General features: G+C 41.2%; 3 protein-coding genes and 1 long non-coding RNA gene across 5 annotated transcripts; 2 read left to right on the plus strand and 2 right to left on the minus strand.

Moving 5' to 3' along the window:
- The first annotated feature begins 413 nt into the window (after positions 1–413).
- LOC121539196 (ammonium transporter Rh type B) lies at positions 414–6,160 on the plus strand. The gene is made up of 10 exons (XM_041847511.2): positions 414–979; positions 1,919–2,105; positions 3,989–4,139; positions 4,221–4,368; positions 4,479–4,657; positions 4,862–4,999; positions 5,071–5,198; positions 5,413–5,492; positions 5,578–5,651; positions 5,789–6,160. The coding sequence occupies exons 1-10, from the start codon at positions 829–831 to the stop codon at positions 5,813–5,815; spliced, it is 1,263 nt and encodes a 420-aa protein (XP_041703445.1). The 5' UTR covers positions 414–828; the 3' UTR covers positions 5,816–6,160.
- LOC121539197 (transmembrane protein 50A) lies at positions 6,051–12,688 on the minus strand. The gene is made up of 7 exons (XM_041847512.2): positions 12,436–12,688; positions 11,532–11,637; positions 11,325–11,437; positions 11,131–11,198; positions 7,425–7,517; positions 7,235–7,295; positions 6,051–6,902 (listed from the first exon to the last, which is right to left on the minus strand). Exons 2-7 carry the CDS (start codon positions 11,631–11,633, stop codon positions 6,857–6,859), a joined length of 483 nt encoding a protein of 160 aa, XP_041703446.1. The 5' UTR covers positions 11,634–11,637; positions 12,436–12,688; the 3' UTR covers positions 6,051–6,856.
- A 3,512-nt stretch (positions 12,689–16,200) lies between these two features.
- Positions 16,201–18,773, minus strand: LOC121539194 (microsomal glutathione S-transferase 3). The gene is made up of 4 exons (XM_041847510.2): positions 18,525–18,773; positions 17,843–17,965; positions 17,214–17,286; positions 16,201–16,635 (listed from the first exon to the last, which is right to left on the minus strand). The coding sequence occupies exons 1-4, from the start codon at positions 18,648–18,650 to the stop codon at positions 16,535–16,537; spliced, it is 423 nt and encodes a 140-aa protein (XP_041703444.1). The 5' UTR covers positions 18,651–18,773; the 3' UTR covers positions 16,201–16,534.
- A 209-nt stretch (positions 18,774–18,982) lies between these two features.
- LOC121539195 lies at positions 18,983–24,706 on the plus strand. Of its 2 annotated transcripts, XR_005995329.1 has the most exons (4): positions 18,983–19,172; positions 20,738–20,870; positions 24,157–24,235; positions 24,367–24,706. It is a non-coding gene; the product is annotated as an uncharacterized LOC121539195 (long non-coding RNA). The 2 variants fall into 2 exon arrangements; XR_005995330.1 differs by lacking the exon at positions 20,738–20,870.
- Positions 24,707–25,554: the final 848 nt, after the last annotated feature.

Raw genomic sequence — 25,554 nt, forward strand, 5'->3', positions numbered from 1 at the left:
CTACAGCCTATATCAATGAGCGTTAGCATTCAACCAAATATAATCTTAGCGGCTGTTCAAGCAAGAATCAAAACATAATTGTAAGCATATGAGAACCCCCCAAAAGTTATTTTGTTTGGAAGTAATATTGTAAATGTTGAATGGGCGCAGATGGTGATGGAGGCATGTCGTGTACTTGAAAGGGGTCTATACTTTTAGATTTGTGGGGAGTATTAAATGAGTGCACACTTCAGGATAAATTATATATTATTCAGACGCAACCACACACACTGGAACAATTTGCACAACCAGGATACAGGTTTTCAAAACATTTAATCCAGATCAAAATTATTGTTGCGTTAATATCTGAGTCAAAGGCCAATACACATGCTATGGGTGCTAAAAATGTTGTCTATGTTGAGTATCTAGCTCCCTATTTAGGACAAAAGCCGCATTACATAGGGTTTATAAATACGAACAGTTTTTGATAAGAGTAGGCTACATTAGGCACCTCCAGACTATTTTCTACTGGGACTAGCATATCTTTTCACTTTCAAATGCTGTTTAAAGTAAACTGAGATTATTTATCTAAAATGAAAACACCATGTCTTCAAAACCGACCCAATGTGTAACGTCTATCTACTCTACATGAAAATCGATACCAAATAGGGATGGCCCAAACACCTGCAACAGCGTCGACATTTTGACTTGTAAACATAAACAGATAACACAGATGGTAAAGTAGCTGCTCTTCTTCGCCCAACGGGACATTCCGGTTTCGCGTAGAAGGGGTTGCGCACAGACAATTCTGTTTTGGCACCATTAGGTCATTTTTGGTTAGAAGCGCCGATGGCTCCCCAAAATGCACCGAGTCTCCGCTCTCGTCTGCCGCCTCTGCTTTTTTTCCTGCAGACGGGATTCATCGTAGTATTTATTTTTTATGTTGAAATTGAACAAAATGTAGAAACGAAACAACATGCATTCACCAACTATTACTCAGGTGAGTTGAAAAACAATTCTAATGTGCTATTTTGGAAAGGTGTTGTACAGTGGTAGACTTCAAGATAATTATTATTATTGTTATTATGAGACAAAAAAAGTGTCTTACTAAAGCATGCTTTGGGAGTATGTGTTAAATGCAATCTGCATTTCAAATAACAACAAAGCCAACTCCCCACTACTGTTTTGGTAAACAGCTGAGTGATGGGGCTGGAGAAATGTAACCACTCTCAAATTCATAGACAGAGCTATGGATGCAAGGACTGACCATCCAAGAGATAAAAAAAAAACAATGTTTTGAGGCTATATCCTACAGTGTTTATTGAGAGAGAGAGAGAGAGAAAAGAAATGGGAGGGGCTGCCAACACTGGTTATGAGTGATAAGTGCTTAATCTGGTTTGGCCAGCAAGAGTTGCAGCTGGGCTTGTTAACGCCTCCCAAAGCTTTCCCACATAATGGCTAGCTGCATTGTGCACAGTTTCAGTGATACACATTTTAGTCATTTAGCAGATGCTCTTATCCAGAGCGACTTACAGTTAGTGCATACATTATTATTATTCTTTTTCATACTGGCCCCCTGTGGGAATCGAAACCCACAACCCTGGCGTTGCAAACACCATGCTCTAACTGGCCCTGCAGGCCATTCCCTCCCCTACCCTGGACCAATTGTGCGCCGCCCCATGGGTCACGGCCAGCTATGACAGAGCCTGGATTCGAACCAGGATCTCTAGTGGCACAGCTAGCACTGCCTTAGACCACTGCGCCACTCAGGAGATACACAGTCTTTGTATGGGGCAACACAAAACAATTCAACTCTATTTATCCCCTTAGAAGGCAATAAGGGCGTTTTGGGCAGGCTATAGGCTCCCAGGCTCACAAGATTAGTGATACAATTAATTTCCCTTCTGTGACATATTAGGTGTCCCCTCTTTCCTCACAGAATTCCAGGATGTTCATGTGATGGTGATTCTGGGTTTTGGCTTTCTGGCCACATTCCTGGTGCGGTACAGCTTCAGTGGTGCAGGATTTACCCTCCTAGTGGCAGCCATGGCTGTCCAGTGGGCAGTTATCCTGAACGGCGTTGAGTCTTTGTATCACAGAGGAAAGATCTGGATAAATATGAGAAGGTATTGGGAAATAAATCAAAGTTGAGGTGTATGGGATAGGCATCATCTTATTTCATTATTTTGGATGGTGCCTATCTTTATTATTCATTCGGCATTGAGGCATAATGTAATTAGATCTAAACTTCAGATTTCATGGGAGATTTGAAAACATTACAAAATGTTAGATCCCTGATTTTTTTTACCTGCCAATTGGATTATAGTTAATGTTTATATTCATGTTTTTCTGTTGGAAGCATACAGTGAGGGAAAATTTCATTTGATCCCCTGCTGATTGTGTACATTTGCCCACTGACAAAGAAATGATCAGTCTATAATTTGAATGGTAGGTTTATTTGAACAGTGAGAGACAGAATAACAACAAAAAAATCCAGAAAAATGCATGTCAAAAATGTTATAAATTGATTTGCATTTTAATGAGGGAAATAAGTATTTGACCCCTCTGCAAAACATGACTTAGTACTTGGTGGCAAAACCCTTTTTGGCAATCACAGAGGTCAGACGTTTCTTGTAGTTGGCCACCAGGTTTGCACACATCTCAGGAGGGATTTTGTCCCACTCCTCTTTGCAGATCTTCTCCAAGTCATTAAGGTTTCGAGGCTGACGTTTGGCAACTCGAACCTTCAGCTCCCTCCGCAGATTTTCTATGGGATTAAGGTCTGGAGACTGGCTAGGCCACTCCAGGACCTTAATGTGCTTCTTCTTGAGCCACTCCTTTGTTGCCTTGGCCGTGTGTTTTGGGTCATTGTCATGCTGGAATACCCATCCACGACCCATTTTCAATGCCCTGGCTGAGGGAAGGAGGTTCTCACCCAAGATTTGACGGTACATGGCCCTGTCCATCGTCCCTTTGATGCAGTGAAGTTGTCCTGTCCCCTTAGCAGAAAAACAGCCCCAAAGCATAATGTTTCCACCTCCATGTTTGACGGTGGGGATGGTGTTCTTGGGGTCATAGGCAGCATTCCTCCTCCTCCAAACACGGCGAGTTGAGTTGATGCCAAAGAGCTCCATTTTGGTCTCATCTGACCACAACACTTTCACCCAGTTCTCCTCTGAATCATTCAGATGTTCATTGGCAAACTTCAGACAGGCATGTATATGTGCTTTCTTGAGCAGGGGGACCTTGCGGGCGCTACAGGATTTCAGTCCTTCACGGCGTAGTGTGTTACCAATTGTTTTCTTGGTGACTATGGTCCCAGCTGCCTTGAGATCATTGACAAGATCTTCCCGTGTAGTTCTGGGCTGCTTCCTCACCGTTCTCATGATCATTGCAACTCCTCGAGGTGAGATCTTGCATGGAGCCCCAGGCCGAGGGAGATTGACAGTTCTTTTTGTGTTTCTTCCATTTGCGAATAATCGCACCAACTGTTGTCACCTTCTCACCAAGCTGCTTGGCGATGGTCTTGTAGCCCATTCCAGCCTTGTGTATGTCTACAATCTTGTCCCTGACATCCTTGGAGAGCTCTTTGGTCTTGGCCATTGTGGAGAGTTTGGAATCTGATTGATTGCTTCTGTGGACAGGTGTCTTTTATACAGGTAACAAACTGAGATTAGGAGCACTCCCTTTAAGAGTGTGCTCCTAATCTCAGCTCGTTACCTGTATAAAAGACACCTGGGAGCCAGAAATCTTTCTGATTGAGAGGGGGTCAAATACTTATTTCCCTCATTAAAATGCAAATCAATTTATAACATCTTTGACATGCGTTTTTCTTGATTTTTGTTGTTGTTATTCTGTCTCTCCCTGTTCAAATAAACCTACCATTAAAATTATAGACTGATCATTTCTTTGTCAGTGGGCAAACGTACAAAATTAGCAGGGGATCAAATACTTTTTTCCCTCACTGTATATCATAAATATTGAGCCCCTTTTCCTGTGTTTGGACCAGCTTGGTTGTTGCAGAGATGTGCACAGCTTCCTCCCTCATTGCCATAGGTGCTATCCTTGGGAAGACCAATCCTGTCCATCTCCTTCTTATTGCCCTGCTGGAGGTCTCAGGGTTTGTGCTGAATGGCTGGCTACTCCAGACATTCCTAAAGGTAAGCCAATAAAGTGATGATCATGATGATGATGTGTTTTTAGACTGGATACTGATGATTGGGTCATCTGTTTACACACAGGTGCAGTTTCTGAATACCATCATGCTGCTCCACATTTTTGGGACCTTCTTTGGACTGATGTTGTCATGGGTCCTGTACCAACCGGGATCCGAGCAACAGCATGAGAAAGAGAAAATTGACCGCAAGACCGGTCTGTTCTCTGTAATGGGTAAATGGAAATGCTAATGCTTCACTAATAATGTATTGTTGTTTGACAGGGCTGTTTTCAATAATGAGAGTGTTGACTTCTGGTTGGTACGTGCGTCTCTTCCTCTCCAGGGACTCTGTTCCTGTGGATGTTCTGGCCCAGTTTTAACTCTGTGCTGGTAGAGGTGGATCATCCTGACAGGGGGAGGAACCTGAGAGCTGTCTACAGCACCTACCTGGCCCTAGCAGTCAGTGCCGTCACAGCTGCTGGTTTCTCTGTCCTCACCAGTCCCCAAGGGAAACTCAACCTGGTAATGACCTGAAAACATGTTTGAATGGCCAGGGTCACCTGTAGGTGGGAAGTTGAAGGGCAGCAGTAGCCATTAAAGTGGGATATTGATCAAGTAGAATGGAAAAAACAATTTAAGAATTTCACATATTTTGTTATCTTGAGGGACAGTTGCCCTATCCAATCCACCAAAATAATTGTTTGTGGAAATGTTCTCTCCTCTCAGTTTCATATTCAGAGATGTACTCTTGCTGGTGGTGTTGCTATTGGAGTTGCTATGTCAGCCGTTAATTTGCCGTGGGTAGCTATGGCGGTTGGATTTGCTGCTGCACTGATATCAACCTTGGGATCCCGATACATTAAGGTACGTATAAACAAATTCATGAATTGCCCATGGGCTTTCCTTATCTCATATTACTGCTTTGTGTCTTTCAGCCCCTCATGCTGTTTGCGTTTGAGTGCCATGACACCTGCGGAGTCCTTAGTGTCCATGGTCTGCCTGGTATCCTGGGGTGGATGGTTCAACTTCTCCTACAGATTGCCGACTCTGATGATCTCACAACGTAGGCGGCATTAAAAGCATCTTATGTTTACAGGATCTTAAGAGAATGGAAGAGCATTGGGGACACGTTTCAAAAATGATCTCCGCATTTGATAGGGCATTACATTATAACAATCACTCTACTTATACAAATAATTGAAGGTGAATTTGTGAATACATAAGAACATATACACATTTATGGGGTGTCCTTTGAATGAGGTTATGCATCTTTTCAGGGCCGTCCGATTTGCTGTGTTCCACATTTGCACGCTCCTCATCACCCTGAGTCTGAGCATGATTCTGGGACTCATCACAGGTGACTTTCTACAGTACTGTACATATGTTATTGGACTCACTGGAGGATTGGAGTTTTAACCACAAACCTGTTCCTTCCTGCTCAGGTTTCCTTCTGAAATGTAATTTCTGGAGGCCACCCCAGAAAAAGAAATGCTTTGATGACCAGGCCTACTGGGAGGTAAGTAATCAGTGATGACAGAAATGCTCAGTTTGTATCCAACGATTGATAGGTTAAAAAAAGAAATGCATGCAGTTGAAGCAATACATTTGTGCCTCTGAAGTTATGCTGTTTTAACTAAAATCATTGTTTTTCAGTTTCCCCACCTAGTGGTGAAACAGTGAGAGGTTGGAAGAGAAAAATAAAGAAGTATTGTGTCAGGAGAGCAATGCACAATTCAACCATACAATATTCCAATGCATCTTCAACTTATTTAATTTTTCAAATGTTTAGTATGTGAAAACTGCACTGTAATATGCGATTGTGATTGCTTTGTGTTAGTCAAACTTCAAATATTAGCCAAGAGAACAGAGAAACTGGCCTGTGAGAGATGTGAATAATGACTCGTCATCTCACGCGTGTTGTACATTTTCTGTTTAATGCTGCCATGGTTGTTCAGGATCAGAAAAGTGACCTCATGGTTAGGTTATTATACAAGTACTGTAAAATGCATAAGCATTACAGTCAAATACATAGTCAAAGAACAGAGATGGGTGCCAAAACATTGAAACCTTGAGGAATCAAACCACACTAAAACTACAGCTTGATTTACGAACCTTCAAATTATGGTTCAGTATAACTACTCAATTATAGACCCCACACCCCACATTATTGTACAACTTTTTTTTTTGCCCACATTCAAGGTTAAATTCTTATCAGTAAATGTACAGTAAGTAAGTCTACTTACAAGATTAACACTCCCATATATCTCCTGTCTTTTCCCCCTCAGATGTTTGTACCTTAATGACATTTTCCTCATCAAATGGAGCAAAATATTTTTTTATGCATCATTAGAGTGCATAAATGGGTATTGTAAATAGTCTGTTTTTGAAGGTTTCCATTATAAATAATGTAAGATGGTAAATTGTAACAGAATGGCTCCATACTTTGAGTGAAAAGAAAACATTCCATTAAGATATGATGAATTGCAAATTGTGCTTTTTATATTGTAATTGTTTTGTGTGCATTTGTACAACAACCAACCTACTCATAAATTAAACATACATATGTTAATCTAAAGGCTAAAAAAGGTTATCATATAAAGTGAATATTTTGTATCGCTTGAAAGACGGAAAGTAGGTGTTTTGATTGACCAAAGCATACATTGACTCATAGAAAAAGAGAACAGATAGTATGACAGTGGACAGAAACAAGGAGAGAAACCATTATTGCCACAAGTCTTCAGTGCGTCCAAATTTAAACACCAAGCCCCTGCAAGAAAAGAGTGGGTGTCTATTTAGAGAAAATAACTAGCATAGACAATGTATTGTAATGTATTACAGTTGAAGGTATTATAGTTCATTTTAGACAATGTATTGTAATGTAGTTACAGTTGAAGGTATTATAGTTCATTTTAGACAATGTATTGTAATGTAGTTACAGTTGAAGGTATTATAGTTCATTTTAGACTATAATACATTTAAGTGACGTATGCACTACTAGGCCTGAAATACATTCCAAGGGAATACCTATAGTACATATAACTTAACAGAAAACAACATTTAATTAAGGTAAAACATGAAGAAAAGTTGAAGAATACTTACCCAAAGAAAATGAATGCATTTTGAAAGAAAACCGCAATACCAGGATACACAACAGGTTTCTCTGAGAACCGAAAAAAATTACCTTTACTATCATTCTTTACCATGTTTTGCACAGTGACCGCTCAATGTCGATGAGCTATTAGTTTGGGGTACATAATAATCACATGCTGAGTGGGAATGCTGGACTTACTGGGCACTACGAAGCCTCCAAACAAGATCCACATGGAAGCGATGAGCGAGCCGAACGCCAGCATGAAGCCAATGAAGAGCCACACACGAGCTCCTGCAATCAGTGATACAACGAGGTGGAAGGGATTCATTAGGGTCTGAAGCTCTATCTTTTATTTCAACTGTATGTGGGTGTGTGTGTGTGTGTATTGTAAGAGCAAAAAGTCACAACAGAAGTCAACCAGCTTCTGGGCCCCCAAAATCCAATTAAAGGAGAAGTTTATCCAAAATCCAGAAAATCCCAAGTGATTCCATACATTTAAACTAGTTCAGTAGAGTTTGCCCTCTCTCCCTAGTGCTGTGCTAAAAGAGCTGCAAAAATGGGTCATATGACTCGTGACGTTGTTGGATGCAGGCCTCGCTTTGCTCCGTTGCCAGTGAATTCATGATTCAGAAATCCGCGCAGTGTGGATTAATTGGTTGTTTTATTGAAAGAGTACGGCCGAATTAGCTTTTTGTCCAAAGTACTACAAAAAACATTTGCGAATATCTTATATTATTTTATGTAGCCGACCGCCACAGCAGCGGCGGTGGGTAACAATTGTGCATGTGCGCTCTCTGGGAAATCCAAGCTACGTAGAAACTGCACGTTACGCACTTTTTTTTTTCCGGTGGAGAAGAGAAGACAGCGTTACACATTAGTTATAAAAAAAGGAATGAACAACCTACAAATATACTGTGTGTCTGATGACGAAATATTAGCGAGTGACGAAGAAAACTACTGGAGGGGTGCCGACAGTGTTGTTGAACCGTATTTATTTGAGCCTGAGTATTCGGACAAAGAATTAAGGCAAATTGAGCTTCAGATGGCCGCGGCTGCTCTAGCTACCGAAGCATAGCAGTAGCTGGACCACAGCGTCAACCCATCTCCAGGATCAACACAGACTGGTGGTCCAGTTGTGGCAATTACGCTCCAATGCCGCGAATGAGGAATGTTTGTACTGCAGACAATTTGACTATGTGACTACAATTCTTACAGAAATGGAGGAACATAATGATGAGGAGCAGTTCATTTACTTTTTGAAATCAAGGGGATTTAGAATCAAATGAAATTGTATTGGTCGCATACACATATTTTGCTGCCCACAAACTCGTGTCCTGTAAAGTTGTTTTCATATTCCGAAAACGAATTGGAGACGCACCCCTGTTCCAGCTGGGCCAAATGGACAGTCATCTAACGAGTTAGTAGCTACTTTACTTTATTGAATTATCACTTTTCATAAACCTCTATGAGCGGGACCACAATGTTTTAGGGATATTCTATTCTGCAATGCAAGGTGACACAATGTCTATTGTCTCTCAACCCCCCGTCAAAAATACATAGGGCACATATGCTAACATGTAGTGCACCTAAGCCTACACTACATTACCAAAAGTATGTGGACACCTGCTCATCGAACTTCTCATTCCAAAATCATGGCCATTAATATGGAGTTGGTCCCCCCTTTGCTGCTATAACAGCCTCCACTCTTCTGGGAAGGCTTTCCACTAGATGTTGGAACATTGCTGCGGGGTCTTGTTTCCATTCAGCCACAAGAGCATTAGTGAGGTCAAGCACTGATATTGGGCGATTAGGCCTGGCTCGCAGTTAGCGTTCCAATTCATCCCAAAGGTGTTCGATGGGGTTGAGGTCAGGGATCTGTGCAGGCCAGTCAAGTTCTTCCACACCGATCTCGAAAAACAATTTCTGTATGGACCTTGCTTTGTGCACGGGGGCATTGTCATGCTGAAACAGGAAAGGGTCTTCCCTAAACTGTTGCCACAAAGTTGGAAGCACAGAATCGTCTAGAATGTCATTGGTGTATGGTGTAGCGTTAATATTTCCCTTCACTGGAGGTAAGGGGCCTAGCCCAAACCATGAAAAACAGCCCCAGACCATTATTCCTCCTCCACCAAACTTTACAGTTGGCACTATGCATTGGGTCAGGTAGCGTTCTCCTGGCATCCGCCAAACCCAGATTTGTCCATCGGACTGCCAGATGGTGAAGCGTGAAACATCACTCCAGAGAACGCGTTTCCACTGCTCCAGAGTCCAATGGCGGAGAGCTTTACACCACTCCAGCCGACGCTTGGCATTGTGCATGGTGATCTTAGGCTTGTGTGCGCCTGCTTGGCCATGGAAACCCATTTCGTGAAGCTCCTGATGAACAGTTATTGTGCTGATGTTGCTTCCAGAGGCAGTTTGGAACTCTGTAGTGAGTGTTGCAACTGAGGACAGATGATTTTTACGTGCTACACGGTCCCATTCTGTGAGCTTGTGTGGCCTACCACTTCGCGGCTGAGCCGTTGTTGCTGCTAGACGTTTCCACTTCACAATAACAGCATTTACAGTTGACCGGGCAACTCTAATAGGGCAGAAATTTGACGAACAGACTTGTTGGAAAGGTGGCATCCTATGACGGTGCCACGTTGAATGTCACTTAGCTCTTCAGTAAGGCCATTCTACTGCCAATGTTTGTCTATGGAGATTGCATGGCTGTGTGTGTGCTCGATTTTATAAACCTGTCAGCAACGGGTGTGGCTGAAATAGCCGAATCCACTAATTTGAAGGGGTGTCCGCATACACTATATATAAAAAAGTTTGTCTACATGATATGGTGCAATTAATAACACAATTAGAACACCTCGAATGTCAAGAATCAGGCTAGGCACACTTGCTTTGTCGCTTTCTCTTTCTCTTCTCAAACGTGCCTTTGTATTTTGGCACTGCGCCAGATCCAGCCCATGGAAATACAGCAACAGCTGTATCCTTCAGTTCTGTCCCCATCATTTCAGTTTGCATATCTCGTTCATATGCATCGTCGCTGAAGTGCTTGCTACACACACAGCGATGCAAAGTGGGCTGCAGGAGTATTTACATCGTATTTACTATTTCTAATTGCTATTAACCATCTTCTGCATCTCTCCGTATCTTTTATCGGAAAAACGTGAAATTTGGTGCCTTCTTCCCTTGATTTCCTGCATAATGTAAAGCCAGCACCGAACACCAGCTTTACTCTTGCTGCCATCTCTTTTTCCACGTTGCGTAACTAACTTTACCTGCCATTTTACTAACTCTTATCAACTTTTGCAGCAGCTCCTTCTTGCCCCCCAAAATGTTTCATCCGTCATCAAGCTCCATTTAAGGGCATATGGTGACGCTTCTACGTAGCAGGGTCTCCCCCACAAGGGCACGCACAGGCAGTTGTTACCCATCTCCTCTGCTGTGGCAGTCAGCTACATAAAATAAACGCAAAAAAGTTTAGGTGGAAAAGTACACATTCCCTGACTCAAAACTGATAGTACTTTTGACAAAAATAGCTCATTCGGCCATACGCTTTCAATAAAACAAAGAGCTTGTCCACAGAGCGAGGCCTGCATTCAGCAATGTCACGGGTCCCGTTTTTGCAGCTGTTTCAGTACAGCACTACAGGGAGAGAGAGAGAGAGGGAAACTCCACTGAACTAGTTTCAACGTATGTAATCACTTGGGATTTTCTGGATTTTGGGAAAACATAATTTAAACACAGAATTAGGTCAATCATGTTACTGCAAAGGTCAAAACAATCCATACACATAAAGCGAGCGCCGCAGCTCAGAGCTTAACTTATCTACATCATTTTGCATTTAGGGCTGAATCTTAACTTGAAGGAATGCAGTTAGGATTATTCCATTATCTCATACACATACCTGTCTGTCCAATGCAACCTTCACTGTAGCTGTCCCCTCTCACCTGGCCATTCGAGACAGCATTGATCCTAGATAAGTACCAAAGACAAAAGTTTAAAAAGCTCAATTTATTTTCAAGGAGAATTTCAACAGACTGAATTCAAAATGGGACTGACCCTAACCTTGGTGGACACATTCACAACAGCGTGACTTACATGAGAAAGGCCACAGTAGCGATGACTCCACAGGTGTGATAGGCGTGATGGAAAGTTGCCTCATCGGGATAGTTCACAGCTGCATCAATGATTATCCACCAACCAGTGAAGAACTGCAGGAATATGGATTAGGATTTAGGAATACGCCTTCTTTCTCACTTTACAGTGATGTAAAGTTGTCAAATGTGATAGTAGAGTAGAACATACCAGGACTCCAGCAGCTATAGATGCAATGGTGTTTCGCCTCTCTCCCCAGTCCACATTGCACTCGCAGTCTCCGCAGCGGATGCTGTCCAAAAACCCTGACATGGTTCTGAGGTGTGAAGGGAAAAGGAGCTGGGTTAGAGTACCCAGGCAGGGATGGAGTTGACTATTACAGCTAGGTAGCTAATTACAGTTCATGTATAATGCCTGCACAATTAATACATTTACTTATCAAACCCACTACTGGTAAAATGTTGCCCAGAGACTAGTTCATGAGATGGCATAAGTGCCAGGCACCTACTACATGCATACGGAATTGTAGCTTCATGGGACATGTAGTGTATTAACACGTAAATGGATGAGGTAGCAATTTAGCTATATTTATAAAAAGAATCCAACAGCTTAGTACTGTGAAACTATTGTTTAGTTGGCAAGCACCTGCTATTTGCTGTGCCGACTCAGTATACCTGAGCTTTCAGTGCTAAGGATTCACCTATTTAGCGCCCATAAAAGCTTTTTACACCTATCCATATTGTTTAAAGTTAGGTCAAGCTGCGTAAACACAAAGAGGTTACGATGCTCTAAAGCGCATAAGCTCTCAAACACAAATCAACAACCACCAGAACAAATGTAGTTTTCAGGAATCAAACTAATTATGATAACTTACGTGTATAAATCGATAGCTAAATATTGTTTCAAATAAATCGATACTGCGCCATACCAATGTGTGAGCTTGTTCGCAGTCTATTGTTCAAAGCATTGGGAGCACCAGCCCTCCCTTTAAGTATCCTTCGTGTTGGACGTAACGCAAGACCCAGTAGCCCAAAATACAACAATATCTTAACAGCAATAACAAACAAACATTATAAATTATACTGTCACATAATATTCATCGTTAATAAATTACCTTTTATTGTTTTATGTTCGTTATGGGCCCACCCAGACGGCGTTTATTACTTTGCTTCCGACTGAGCTCAACCACACGCCTGCTCAGTTGACTTTCCACGCCTCTTTGATGTTGGAGGTGCCAATGTCAGCATCAGTTTCGCATTTTTGTAGATCTGCACCACCGTACTGCGCCACAGTGTATTGTATTCACCAGCAGGGCCAGTGTGGTGAGATAACTCGATCCGTTGAAATACGACAATACGAGCGCTTACTTCAAAAAGCGCTCGGTAAGCCACGCCCCAATGGGCAGAGCTATCACGTTGCACTGGGACACGTTTTAATATCACATTTACATTTTAATATGATGAAAAGCCTCTCATTTTACTGTGTCCGCCGTTGTTCTGTGTAGTATTGCAGTTCATTTCGTCTTTGACTTAATAAGTAAGTACTTTTTTTTTAGTAGTAGGCCTAAACAAGGAAACAACAACGAGTCGCAGACAGATCGCAATAGACAATACCAGAGGGGGGCATCGTTTACTACCTAAATTATTGGGATAATCTGGTTACCACCTGTGTTTGGAATAAATTTGAATTACAAATAGAGATATAATCAAATTGTGTTTTCTTTGAAAAATGGGGCTGGCTGAGAATATAACATTCCGAGTGTGGCGCTGTTTACCGCAATTCTCTCAAAGTCCATAATTAACCCATACTCTCCATCCATGGTCTTACCTACTACTGCAACAACTTGTCAATTATTTGCCCTTTTATAGAATATATATATATATATATATATATTTACTAATGACTCAAAGTTGTGTGACCATTAACATTGGCTGCATATCCATTGACCTTCTCCCAAAGTGTGGATTTACACATTTCTTCTTTTTTTATTTAACAATGGTGTAAAGTAGCTCAAGCCAATGCGTACACCTATCCAATGCTTGGATATCCATGAGGAGAGGGATGGACAATTGATATGCAGCCATTGATTTCAGGTGGCTTCATGAACAGATGGAATGTGTCCCAAATGGTACCCTATTCCCTATACGTAGTGCACTAATTTTGACCAAGGCCCAGAGGGCTCTGGTCAAAAGTAGAGCATTATATAGGGAAAAGTTATAGGGAATAGGGTGCCCTTTGGGATGCATTCCACCCATCGAATCCCACCCTGCCTATAGTAAACTATTTCTCCATTCCATTACCCCAGTTAAGCAAACGAAGGGGAGAGGCTGACTATAATTGATGTAGTAAATAACTTTCCTGTCAATGACTTTATTTAATAAACTTTCTTTATTGTGTGTGGTGTTGTTGCGATTTAGCCCCATCTAGCCTTGTTGTGGAATAACTGATAACTGACTAAATACTTCAGCCTTAGGAAATCATTGGGGAAAGAAGTCACACTTCCAGTTTGCACTAATCTTAAATTTGCTGTAATACAGAGACACAGACCAATGAAAAGCATACATTACATCTCTAACAGTGTCTTCATTGTGTCTTAATTGAAAAAATTGAAAAAAGCAATACCAGTATTAATGGCCAGCACGCTCAGACAATATCCATAATGACTTTAGAGATAGTACAAAAACTGGTGACATGGCTTTTCATAAAGAGGTCATGGTAAGTACTGGTATTCAAGTTTCTGGGTGTGTTGGGAATGAGTGACTTGAGGGGAAAAAGATGTAGTTAATGTAGTTTTCATGTCAGCCAGGCCCATCTTTTCAAAGAAACACCATTCATTTCAATCTCTAGTTGAGTAAAATAAGTAGTTTTTTTCTGGTCACAAGATAATCCAGACAATTGCGGTCAACAGCGCCACACGGAACCAGGCCCATCTTTTCAAAGAAAATACAATATAATTCTCTCTATTTGAGCAAAATAAGTACTTTAGTTGTGATCACAAGAAAATCCTAAAGTGAGAACAATTAGTTTCCCTGGCTGTTATATGGCTGCTAGTTAGAAATACTATAACAGTAAATAAATATGCTATAAACCTGTCTCCATATTGATCGAATAGTTTACACAGACCCACCGCCGACCTTACATCTCAGTGCGAAAAGGCATCCCATGTTTTGTCAACCAGTTCAATGTATTCCAAACACTAGTGATAACCAGATGATCCCAGTAATTGATGTAGTAAACAATGCCCCCCTCTGGTATGTTCTATTGCAAACTGTCTGGGACTCGTGGTTTCCCTGTTTACTACTCAAAGATATTTTACTTATTATGTCAAAGACAAAATTAACTGCAATACACTGGTCTCGAATATATTAGCATAACAGGGCTACACAGAATGAGAGGCTTTTTACCATATTAAAACGTGTCCCAGTGCAACATGCCTAGCTATGCCCACTGGGGCGTGGTTTACAGAGCGCTCTTTGAAATAAACACTCATGTCGTCATATACCAACGGATCGAGTAATCTCGCCACACCAGTTAGGCCGGAAAAGCCCATTTAAAGCCAAATTATGCTTGATCCAAAAATGTGGTTGGAGGCTTCATTTGGAGGGTGTGACGCAATGGCGGAGCCTCCAGAGGCATGCAGAGGCCAAATCAATTTCCATAGCACATCGCCGTGCGCCACTCAAATTGTGTAACAATGCAGAGGGCTCCGTATAGCTCCGTATTGACATGATTGGTTCACTGTAGGTGGGGGTGGGAGGTCCTGTATAATCACAAACTCACTTCCTTGACAGCTTCCTTCACTACAGCTCTGCTCCATGAAGCGCAAAAAGTATGGTTGCTCTGACTTCTGCGGAGGCCGCATCACAGTAAATGCTGTATGGCCACTGCAGACATAGGATTGACTATGCAGCGCCTTTTATGCTAATTTACTTCCACTAGCTAGCTACTACTAGTAGAGGGACTAATTTAATGGGGCTGCATGGTCAATCTGACATCTGCATTGGCCGTCCAGCATTTAGGGTGATATGGCCTCTGCAGAAGTCAGGGCATTCATACTTCTTGCGCTTCGCCAAGTTAGTTCTAGTGGCATGCTAACTTCATGATAAGTTATGCATCATAGCTAAAATTACTATTTTTATCTTCCAGTCACACAAATGTCCAAGAATCCTTTCTCTGTGCTGCCGACAGTACTGCAGCTCAACCGGCTATGCGCTATGAATATTATATTTTGGGGCGTGTACTTCCAGGTATGAACAAAAGGAAAAAAAAGTAATACAAAATTGGATACATTTAGTTGTCATTTGTTTTCTGTTACTTTATGCCCAATTTGGAAACCATAAACGAGAAAACGAGTTGATATCCAATTTTCGTCTTGTTTTTCAACTAGAAAAATGATAAAACTGCACTTTTTTGGCCTTGCCTCGGGTGTTTCAGAATGGCCAGGACTGGGCCTGCTCACTGACATAGACTGTTCAATATCAATTCAGTTGATGAGATATCTTACTTAAATAATACGTGTTTCAATTGCACTATTTTTTAAAAACATTTTAAAAAGAGAATTCATAGAGCTGTGTGAAGTCAAGGGTCACAGATAATCACTATGGGCCAGTGGGCCACTACAGTTTAAGCAACTGTACTCACCCACTGTCTGAATCTCGCTGGCATATTAAGGGAGGGAGGGGACCATTGGTTGGAAGATTGTTTCATGACCTAATTTGAGGTGCAATTCTCCAAATTTGCATGAAACAGTCACATGAGAGATCACAGGTGTCATATTCCTTGCCTTCTATATTTCTCTACCCTTTGGAAAATTATATATCAAGACTAGTGCATAGGAATTGATATCATGCTTCAATATGATAAAAATAACTTTTCTGACAATGTTTACATTCATCTTTATTAACATAGCGTTGTCAGTACATGGGCATGAAAGGTTACAACAAATGCCTGATAATCATATAAAAAAAGCCAAATCATAATCAATATTCCTCACAGTATCACCTAACAAAACTAAATTGTGTTGCAGTAAAACATAGGCCTATAATTGTTTACACACTTGTAAGATGACAGCAATTAAAGACTATCATAATTGAAAATAATATATTGTTCAGCTAGATGATATCATAGTGGCTGTTTGAATAAAAAGGCACAAGCCACTGTAAGAGATACGTTTCTTTAGTAAAAAGGGCGAATAGGGGACAGAACCAGCTGGCTCACAAGACTCCAAGCAATTGCAAAGCCACTGCAATGGAAAGAATGATGACTCCAAAATACCCAATGTATCCATAGGCACCCTTCATCCTCTTGGCTGGATCTGGGGGGGGGGAGACTTCTTACAGTTTACAGCCGTTTATAAAATGCAGAATAAGAGTGATTATTCTAATCATTACCTGCTAACATTTAGCAGAATGTGGGGATATTTCAGCATGTTTCACATTACATTTTCATAAAATACAGCTGTAGTACTAATTTTCATAATGGTATACCCTTGTGTTGAATAATGATAAAATGCAGATATGGTTGAAATACTAAATAGTTGCTAAAAGCATATATAATCTACAAGGAGTGCATTGGGAGTTTAACCTTTTTCCCCTCATGCCCTGTGACCCGGTTTGTGAATTATTGAATGGAAACTGGCTCAAAAGTAATAAAAAAAGATAAGAGAGGTGTTGATGTCATGATGTGGGTGGCAGGTAGCTTAGTGGTTAAGAGTGTTGTGCCAGTAACCGAAAGGTCGCTGAATCAAATCCCCGAACTGACTAGGTGAAAAATCTGTCGATGTACCCTTGAGCAAGGCACTTAACCCTAATTGCTCCTGTAAGTCGCTCTGGATAAGAGCGTCTACTAAAATGTAAATGTAATGTGCAATGTCACTACAAGATATGGTCTTACCTCCTGAGTAGTAACCCCAGGCATAGGAGAACCTGCTGGTGACCCAGATGGCTCCCAGCACAGCTGCAGAAGTCTTAGAGGTGGAGTGATGTGTGGTTGGGTAACAGGAAAAAGGGGAAAACACAGAGTGAGGGAAGTAGGACAGAGAGCAACAGCCAGTGAACTGTCAAATGGAGAAGATGCTGAATCATTGTCACAACACCAGTGGGGAGTGGCCCCTTTTGGTATGTGCTGTCGTTGGTTGTGTAAAGACGACAGATAAATGCAGCACATGCTGTCAATGATCATCCAGAGAACATGGCATGCCACTCCCACATGGCTTACTTATTATCCGAAAATTACACTAGTGACAAACCTTCCTTTAGAAGCGTTTATCTATCAGTATTTACACAGTGATAAGGTCAATAGTGCACTGTGTGTGAGTTGACAAAATAATGCTGTTCAACTAGGTAGTAGCATGCAGTCATTTGGGAGAGGATTTAAAGGATGTTAAAATGGTCGACTACTAGTTTCTGAATGTGGTTGTGAAAGAACCACTCAAATGTCAACTGACACTAAATCCAACCAATGTGTGTGGCATTGTAAGTGATGTAACCTGGTAATGTTGGTTTGTGTAAGCAGATACGTACTGGATAGACAAGAGCTGCAATGGTTTGGAACACAAGCCACTGTGGGTAGACCTCTAGTGTGTTCTGGTGGGCCCTCTGGATGCAGTTGAACACCTGCTCCTTGTCGCTGTACATGGTAGGGTACTGCCCAGTGGAGGAGAGAAAACGTCAGTGAGAAGTGGCATAGCAATACTCATTTTCTCTGAGCCCCTGTACCAGCAATAGGGATAGTAGTAGCTGTCTACCACAACTGCATCATCATTGTTAGGATGGAGTTGTGGTGCATTAGGGCCAGGTTCTTGGAGACAAGATTCATAATACTTGACATAATGGAAGAGGAGAGGGGAAATACATTAACATATACAACAGTCTGCATCATCAGGTGACCTGTATTTCTCATGCACACATTTTTGTGTTTGCATAACAGACTTTTCTACATAGGGCAGGTCAAGTTCACTTCAATGTGTTTTGCTTGAGTCCCAAGTACATAGCACCTCAAGTCTGGTCAAGGCAAGAAGTGACTGACATTGAATGAAGCTCCCAATTTGAGCAGGATTGGAATTATTTTATATAAACTCGGATCAGAACAGAAGAAGGCTATGTTCCAGACGGATTACAGTGCTAAAATGTACTTATCTGGCATTGCAGCGCAGTTATTTAATTTTCGCATAATCATCATCAGACAGAAACGTTATGTACTTACCTTCACATCGTATTTCTTTCTGGCAGCTCCAACCTTAATACCAAGATAACTCAACATGATCCAGCTATAAAAGTATGTAAATATGACATATCCGAAGCTTGATGGCAAGAGCTCTAGAATTTCCATAGTAAAAAAATACAGCAAAATCCCAACTAATTTTAAATGAGAGAATAACCTCCGCCTGTAACCACTGGTTGTTTATGCTGCTGATAACAAGTAGGGGAGAAGTTATGTATGCTGGTCTCGCGATATTTATTTTCTCGCGTGTTTAGTATGATCCATATGTTTTTATACGGTCTATTATATCCATACCGCTTGTATGGGTTGCTTGCCAGTAAACAGTAAACTCATCCAAAACAATGTCTGTTTTAATGCAACTCCGGAGTATTGAAGATAAACTTTGTTTGTAAACCACATAATGTGCACTCAAAGGCGCACTCTATTTGGGAAATACTTACTAATCACCTCACCGTTCTAACTGCTGTGGAAAGAACATAGAATATGCGCAGTGCCTGTAGCAAACTGACCCTCAAGAACAAGCGGAATGTTTTCAAGGGGAAGGGGTTGCAAGGTTGGAATTTTCCAGAGCGACACTCGATGACGTAGGCTGACTTTTTATTTTTATTTATTTCACCTTTATTTAACCAGGTAAGCCAGTTGAGAACAGGTTCTCATTTACAACTGCGACCTGGCCAAGATAAAGCAAAGTAGTGCAATAAAAACAACACAGAGTTACATATGGGGTAAAAAACATAAAGTCAGAAATACAACAGAAAATATATATACAGTGAGCATTTTGTGGCTAGTTGTTTGGTCAAGCAGCAGACTAAACTCCACTCCATCACATCACAGTTTCTAAACCATTTGAAAGATTTTTTCTTCGTCTTTATAACTAACCCAAGATAGACCACAGCCTGTCGTTTCCAATGGGAGCAAATTAATCATCGTGGGCAGAACCGATTTCAGTTGGCAAATGGTAACTGGCACACTGGAGAAGTTTGCAGTTCACAGATTAATCCCGGTTTCAACTGTACCGGGCAGATGGCGTTGTGTGGGCGAGCGGTTTGCTGGTGTGAACAGCGTGTCCCATGGTGGCGGGCAGGCATAAGCTACGGACAACGAACACAATTGCATTTTATCGATGGCAATTTTAATGCACAGAGATACCGTGGCGACCCATCATTCCTGTTTAGCAAAAAAACAAATGTGTTGTCTGTTTTGCATGTTATTTTGGTATTAATACGTGTCACATGTCAGTTTGCAAACAATGTAAAAAAATAAATAGATAATTTAGTTACAAATCCGCATACAAACATGGTCTCTTTTTTTCTTCCTTGATTAAAGCAGCTCCAAAATGCAGGCGTTTCAGCCTAGCTCAGTGCATTCTGTAGTGGTGGGGCTGCCAGCGAAAAATAGGGAGTGTAGGGGTTGTTATTGTTCTCTAGTTGCACCATGATTGGCACAGTCACTCATGGGGAAACTACATCACCGCAAAATCTACGGGGAGAGCTCGAAAATTCCAAGCCCCTGGGGTGCTGCCATAGAGTTACATTAGAAGTGCCCATCCAAGAAGGCTCAAGGCCATTGGCCACAGATAAAATGACATCAAATCACATTATATCTACCGTAGCTTTGATTGGACTGATCATGTCAACATCCTACTTTCAAAATCTTAGCAAGCAAGCTAGACAAGCAGTCATCATCATTTTCAATCCTTGTCATATGAAGAGAAATTATAGATAAAACGTATCGGTGCTCATCGGTCATTGGACATAAACATTACACAACAAGTTGGAAATCACAAATTCAACAATGAGTGGTTTGGAAGGAATCAGTGGATAACTGCAAGCGTTGCAAAGCAATCAATAGCCTGCTATTCAGTAGAGTGTGTGTGCGGTCCATGTCTGGGTTTAAGGGTCTCTTTTCCGAGCTTAAAATAATAAACATTTGCATGCAACACCATGGGCCAGAAATATTGAATACATTGGCCATGCTGTCAATCCAGCATGACTTCTGCCGTGTTCAAAACAACAGGGAAATCTCAGACTTCAGTGAGTTCAAGGCAACTGGGAACTCTGAAAAAAACGAGCAGACTGGGAAAATACATTTTGAACAGTCATCCAACTCGGAATTCCTAATCCGGAACTCGGACCTCTTTCTAGAGCTCCGACCTGAAGATCACTGACGTCATGATTCAACCTTGTTTTTTTCAGAGTTCCTAGTTGTCTTGAAATAACCATGAATCCAGGGAATGCCAGACTTTGATGACAAAGTTTGATGACTAAATTTACCCACAAGAAGGACCGTCGCGCCACCTTCCTGTTCAAGTGAGCACAGCATAACAAGGTGAGTCCAAAAAATTATTGTTTCCCCTCAATCTACACATAATATCCCATTATGACAAAGCAAAAACAGGTTTTTAGAATTTTTGGCAAATAAAAAATAAGTAAAAAAATACCTTATTTACATAAGTATTCAGACCCTTTGCTATGAGACTCGAAATTGATCGCAGGTGCATCCTGTTTCCATTGATCATCCTTGAGATGTTTCTACAACTTGATTGGAGTCTACCTGTGGTAATTCAATTGATTGAGCATGATTTGGAAAGGCACACACCTGTCTATATAAGGTCCCACAGTTGACAGTGCATGTCAGAGCAAAAACCAAGCGGTCGAAGGAGTTGTCCATAGAGCTCCGAGACAGGATTGTGTCGAGGCACAGATCTGGGGAAGGGTACCAAAACATTTCTGCAGCATTGAAGGTCCCCAAGAACACAGTGGCCTCCATCATTCTTAAATGGAAGAAGTTTGTAACCACCAAGACTCTTCCCAGAGCTGGCCGCCCGGCCAAACTGACCAATCTGGGTGAAGGGCCTTGGTCAGAGAGGTGACCAAGAACCCGATGGACACTCTGACAGAGCTCCAGAGTTCCTCTGTGGAGATGGGAGAACCTTCCAGAAGGACAACCATCTCTGCAGCACTCCACCGATCAGGCCTTTATGGTAGAGTGGCCAGACAGAAGCCACTCTTCAGCAAAAGGCACATGACAGCCCGCTTGGAGTTTGCCAAAAGGCACCTAAAGGACTCTCAGACCATGAGAAACAAGATTCTCTGGTCTGATAAAACCAAGATTGAATTCTTTGGCCTGAATGCCCAGCGTCACGTCTGGAAGAAACCAGGCACCGCTCATCACCTGGCCAATACCATCCCTACGGTGAAGCATGGTGGTGGCAGCATCATGCTGTGGGGATGTTTTTCAGTGGCAGGGACTGGGAGACTAGTCAGGATTGAGGGAAAGATGAATTAATTATAGTTCACACCCTCTTAAGCCTTAGCCCCACCCATCTCTTTAAGGATTCACGTGAGGCCATGTACTAAACAAACAAAGATTTCAAGACTAAAGGCTGGTTTATACTACGTCTATCGACAGTTGTCACATTGACATCATAAACATTCTATTGTCGTCCGATATCAAACTTGTCGTAATGAAAAAGTATAAACACAAAAACTACAGGGTGCATGACATTAGCAGCCTGGTGGTCCGAAATAGCATAACTGGTGTATTTTAACACCAATAAACCCACCCGTTTAAAAATGAATTTAGTATATGTCAATCTAGCAAACCAGGCAACTAAATGCAACTTTCTAAATAATGTTTTGGTTCGTTTCTAGCTTGTTAGCTAGCTAGCTAATGTCAAGTTAGCTGGCTATCATGTTCAAATAATGACCATATCATATAGCTGACAACGTTTTCACTTTAGCACATTTGTATTCATTATTACAGGAAAATAAACTCACAACAAGATCATTATTTACAAGTTAATGGTCGAGCCAATTACAGAAAATAGCTTACGGTTGTGAGTATGACTAAATAAAAGCAGGGCATTCTACCAGAGAATTTTAGAACTTGACACTGTCTGTCTCGTTGGCCTAACGTTTTATCCTAATTTGACTTTGGTGCAGGTCATAGCTGGCTAGCCAAACAATGAACCATAATCCCAACTCATAACGTTACTACCCTGCATGAATCTGCAGGTAGCTAACCAACCAGGTTCAACGTTAGCTAGCTAGCTAGCTAACATTAGGCTATAACTAGCAATGCAAATAGCTCTGAGATACGAATAATATTACTACACAGATCATACACGTAACGTTAGCTAGCGAGCCAGCCAGCTAACGTTAGCTAGCTAGCTAACAGTACGCTTTAACTTGAAATGAAAACGACTTTCTGACAAAATTAGAAACATATCTGAAAATGTAGCTAGCTAGACTCTCTTACCCGTATACATGGATGGAGACTTCTCCCTCTCTGTCACGGATACAATGGTTGCCCTTTGTTTGAAGATGTAATCCGGAGACAGGTGTTTTATACAACAGCCTTCTGTGTGTTCTCTTTTCGACTCCCTCTGCATATTTGCAATCAAACGGCAGAATGTTCTCCATCTCCTTAGCTATCATACTCTAACTCTACCGGGCATTCCACTGATTTTAAAAACTCGGTCTTCCAGAAAGTGGAGAGCAACACTTATGCAGTTTTACTACGTGATATCTTTTAAAAACATGTGTTAGAAAGGATTACCTAAACATACTTACCAGCTGATGTTATAGACAGAAGCGTGCTACATGGCAGACCAATCCGAACTCCTCTCTCGGCATGTCCAGTCCATCCATTATCTCAGCCAATCATGGCTAGCGGGAAGGTTCCTGTCTTTTTCTGTGGCTAAACCAACTAGGCTCGGAATTTAACCATTTTATTTGTATTTACAGATGGCATACAAGTTTGTTATTAAGGCACATGAAAGTTCCCATGTTCCAGAAGTTATTTCTGCCAAAAAATGCATTTTGATTTACCGTCAAATGCCTCTCCTGTGAAGTAGTGACGTGCGACATATGCCTAGTTTCCTGAAATTAGTTAAATGTGATTTCAGTTTTATTTTTTTATTTTATACATTTGCAAAAATGTATAACCTTTTTTGCTTTGTCATTATGGGGTATTGTGTGTAGATTGATGAAGGGGGGGGGGGAACAACATTTTAGAATAAGGCTGTAACGTAACAAAATGTGGAAAAAGTGAAGGGGTCTGAATACTTTCCAAATGCACTGTATACTCTCACGGACTCCATTTATATTCAATTTGGAACATCCCAATTAATCACCTATGCTACTTTATCACACATAGATGGATAGATACAACTCACATTTTAAACATACACCACATGTTATACTGACAATAATAAAAACAGACCAAGGACTCCCTCCGTCCGTATGCCAAAGATAAGTTGGTACACAAGTGGTGTTCTGGATAGGATTTTGAGAACTGCATCATCATCATCATCATGCCACAGACAGAGAAGGGATTTTTCATTCTATATTATTTTGTTTTGTTTATGAAAACTACCCTTGTAGAATTATTGTAATGACCAGATGCCTAGCTTTGACTTCAATAAAGCAAGGGTGCATGGGAACTGCAGTTTGTTAAAGCTATGTACTGTAGACAAGTGAGCTGTTGCTCATCTAGGACAATGTATTGATAGTTATGCTTTGTGTGTTGATAGTGAGACCAGAAAATAACTGCTAAAGAAGCTGATATGATTTCTACTCAACTTAGTCTTTTTGTTTTCTCTTTGCTGCAGAACAGTGACATAGAGCCTGAGGAGGATGTCCCAAGCCCTAAAATGTCTCCCAAGAGAAAGATACTCATCCATTATTAATGTAAGTGCCACTAGTGTTACATTGAGTTAGCAGAAATGTTTTATTTAAATTCCTAGAGGTTTCCTTGAAGTATTGTGCGCCACACTTGAATTGTATTGATTCTAATGTTTCTCTTTCATTTGTTCACACAGAACAATTCAGTGGCCAAGCCCACAGCCATTGCAGCTTCCACCACATCAACGGTAACATCAAGAGTGGAGTGCCTGTTTGGTCACTGGGTCCTGGTCCGAAAGATGGTCCAATTCTCCTTTTCTTGCACTTCTTTCAAACACTAACTCGCCACATCACGCTAGTGTGTCAGAATACATGGACAATGTAAATACTGTATAACATTTGTACAGGTGGTTCGGGTTAGCTGATTTTATGGTAGATGTTTTCTTTCAGATACAAAGTGAATTAAGTGGGAAGAACAGAATATTTCATTCAGGTGGGATTACTTTTTTTGTGGTGTTTAGTGCTGATTAGCGAACCAATAAAGACACTTAAAATAAATTCCTTGCTCCTTGACTTAACTGTGTTCTCTCATTCAATAATTACCAATACGGGAATGACTTAATTTTTTTTTGTGACATTAGTCAACATAAAGGCTGTGTGCATACAGCAGTTTGAAATCATTTTTAAGTATAGCAGAATCAAATCAAGGTTTCCTCCAGTATGTGCTGTTGCTGCAGCTGTTATATTAGTCAGCTGTAATCAGGGGCGCAACTTTGGTTTTAGAAGTGGGGGTGGACATAACCTGGTGGGGAGTCTGGGGGTCCTCCGTCAGAATTCTTTGGCCATCCAAAGCTAATTTCCTGCATTTCTACACAATCTAATATGACCCTTAGGAACATTTTGTGGTCACTTTTATTGTAAATAGAATATGTTCAGGGCCTAAATGTAACACCCGCCACCTGCGGGTAGATTTTGGCATTGGTGGGTACAATGTCTATTTTACTAGTCAACGGAGGTCAGGGCTCCACAGTGCAAGCATTTCACTCGCATGTGAATAAAAAGTCAAGTATGATCAGATTTATAGTAAAATAAATGCTGCAGTAGCTGTTTCAAAGTATTTCTGCCGTTTTGTTTCATAGCTGGTAAATTAATTGCACAAAGCCAAAGAACTATGAATCCTATATAGCCTATCCCACCTTGCGCTGCAATACTGCCTGGCTAGGGGCTGTGCGCACGTGAAAATCTGAGTGAAAGATTAATTTTTAGTGCTGCACACAGGCATAAAAGTTAGTCTTATTGACTTGAAACAAAAGTCTACTGAAGTGAGACTTTGTCCTTGTTTCTTGGCTATTTACATTGTTTTGTTCACAAGCTAGGTTGTTTTT

This window comes from Coregonus clupeaformis, chromosome 25 (genome assembly GCF_020615455.1).
Source record: "Coregonus clupeaformis isolate EN_2021a chromosome 25, ASM2061545v1, whole genome shotgun sequence".
Classification (NCBI taxonomy): domain Eukaryota; kingdom Metazoa; phylum Chordata; class Actinopteri; order Salmoniformes; family Salmonidae; genus Coregonus; species Coregonus clupeaformis.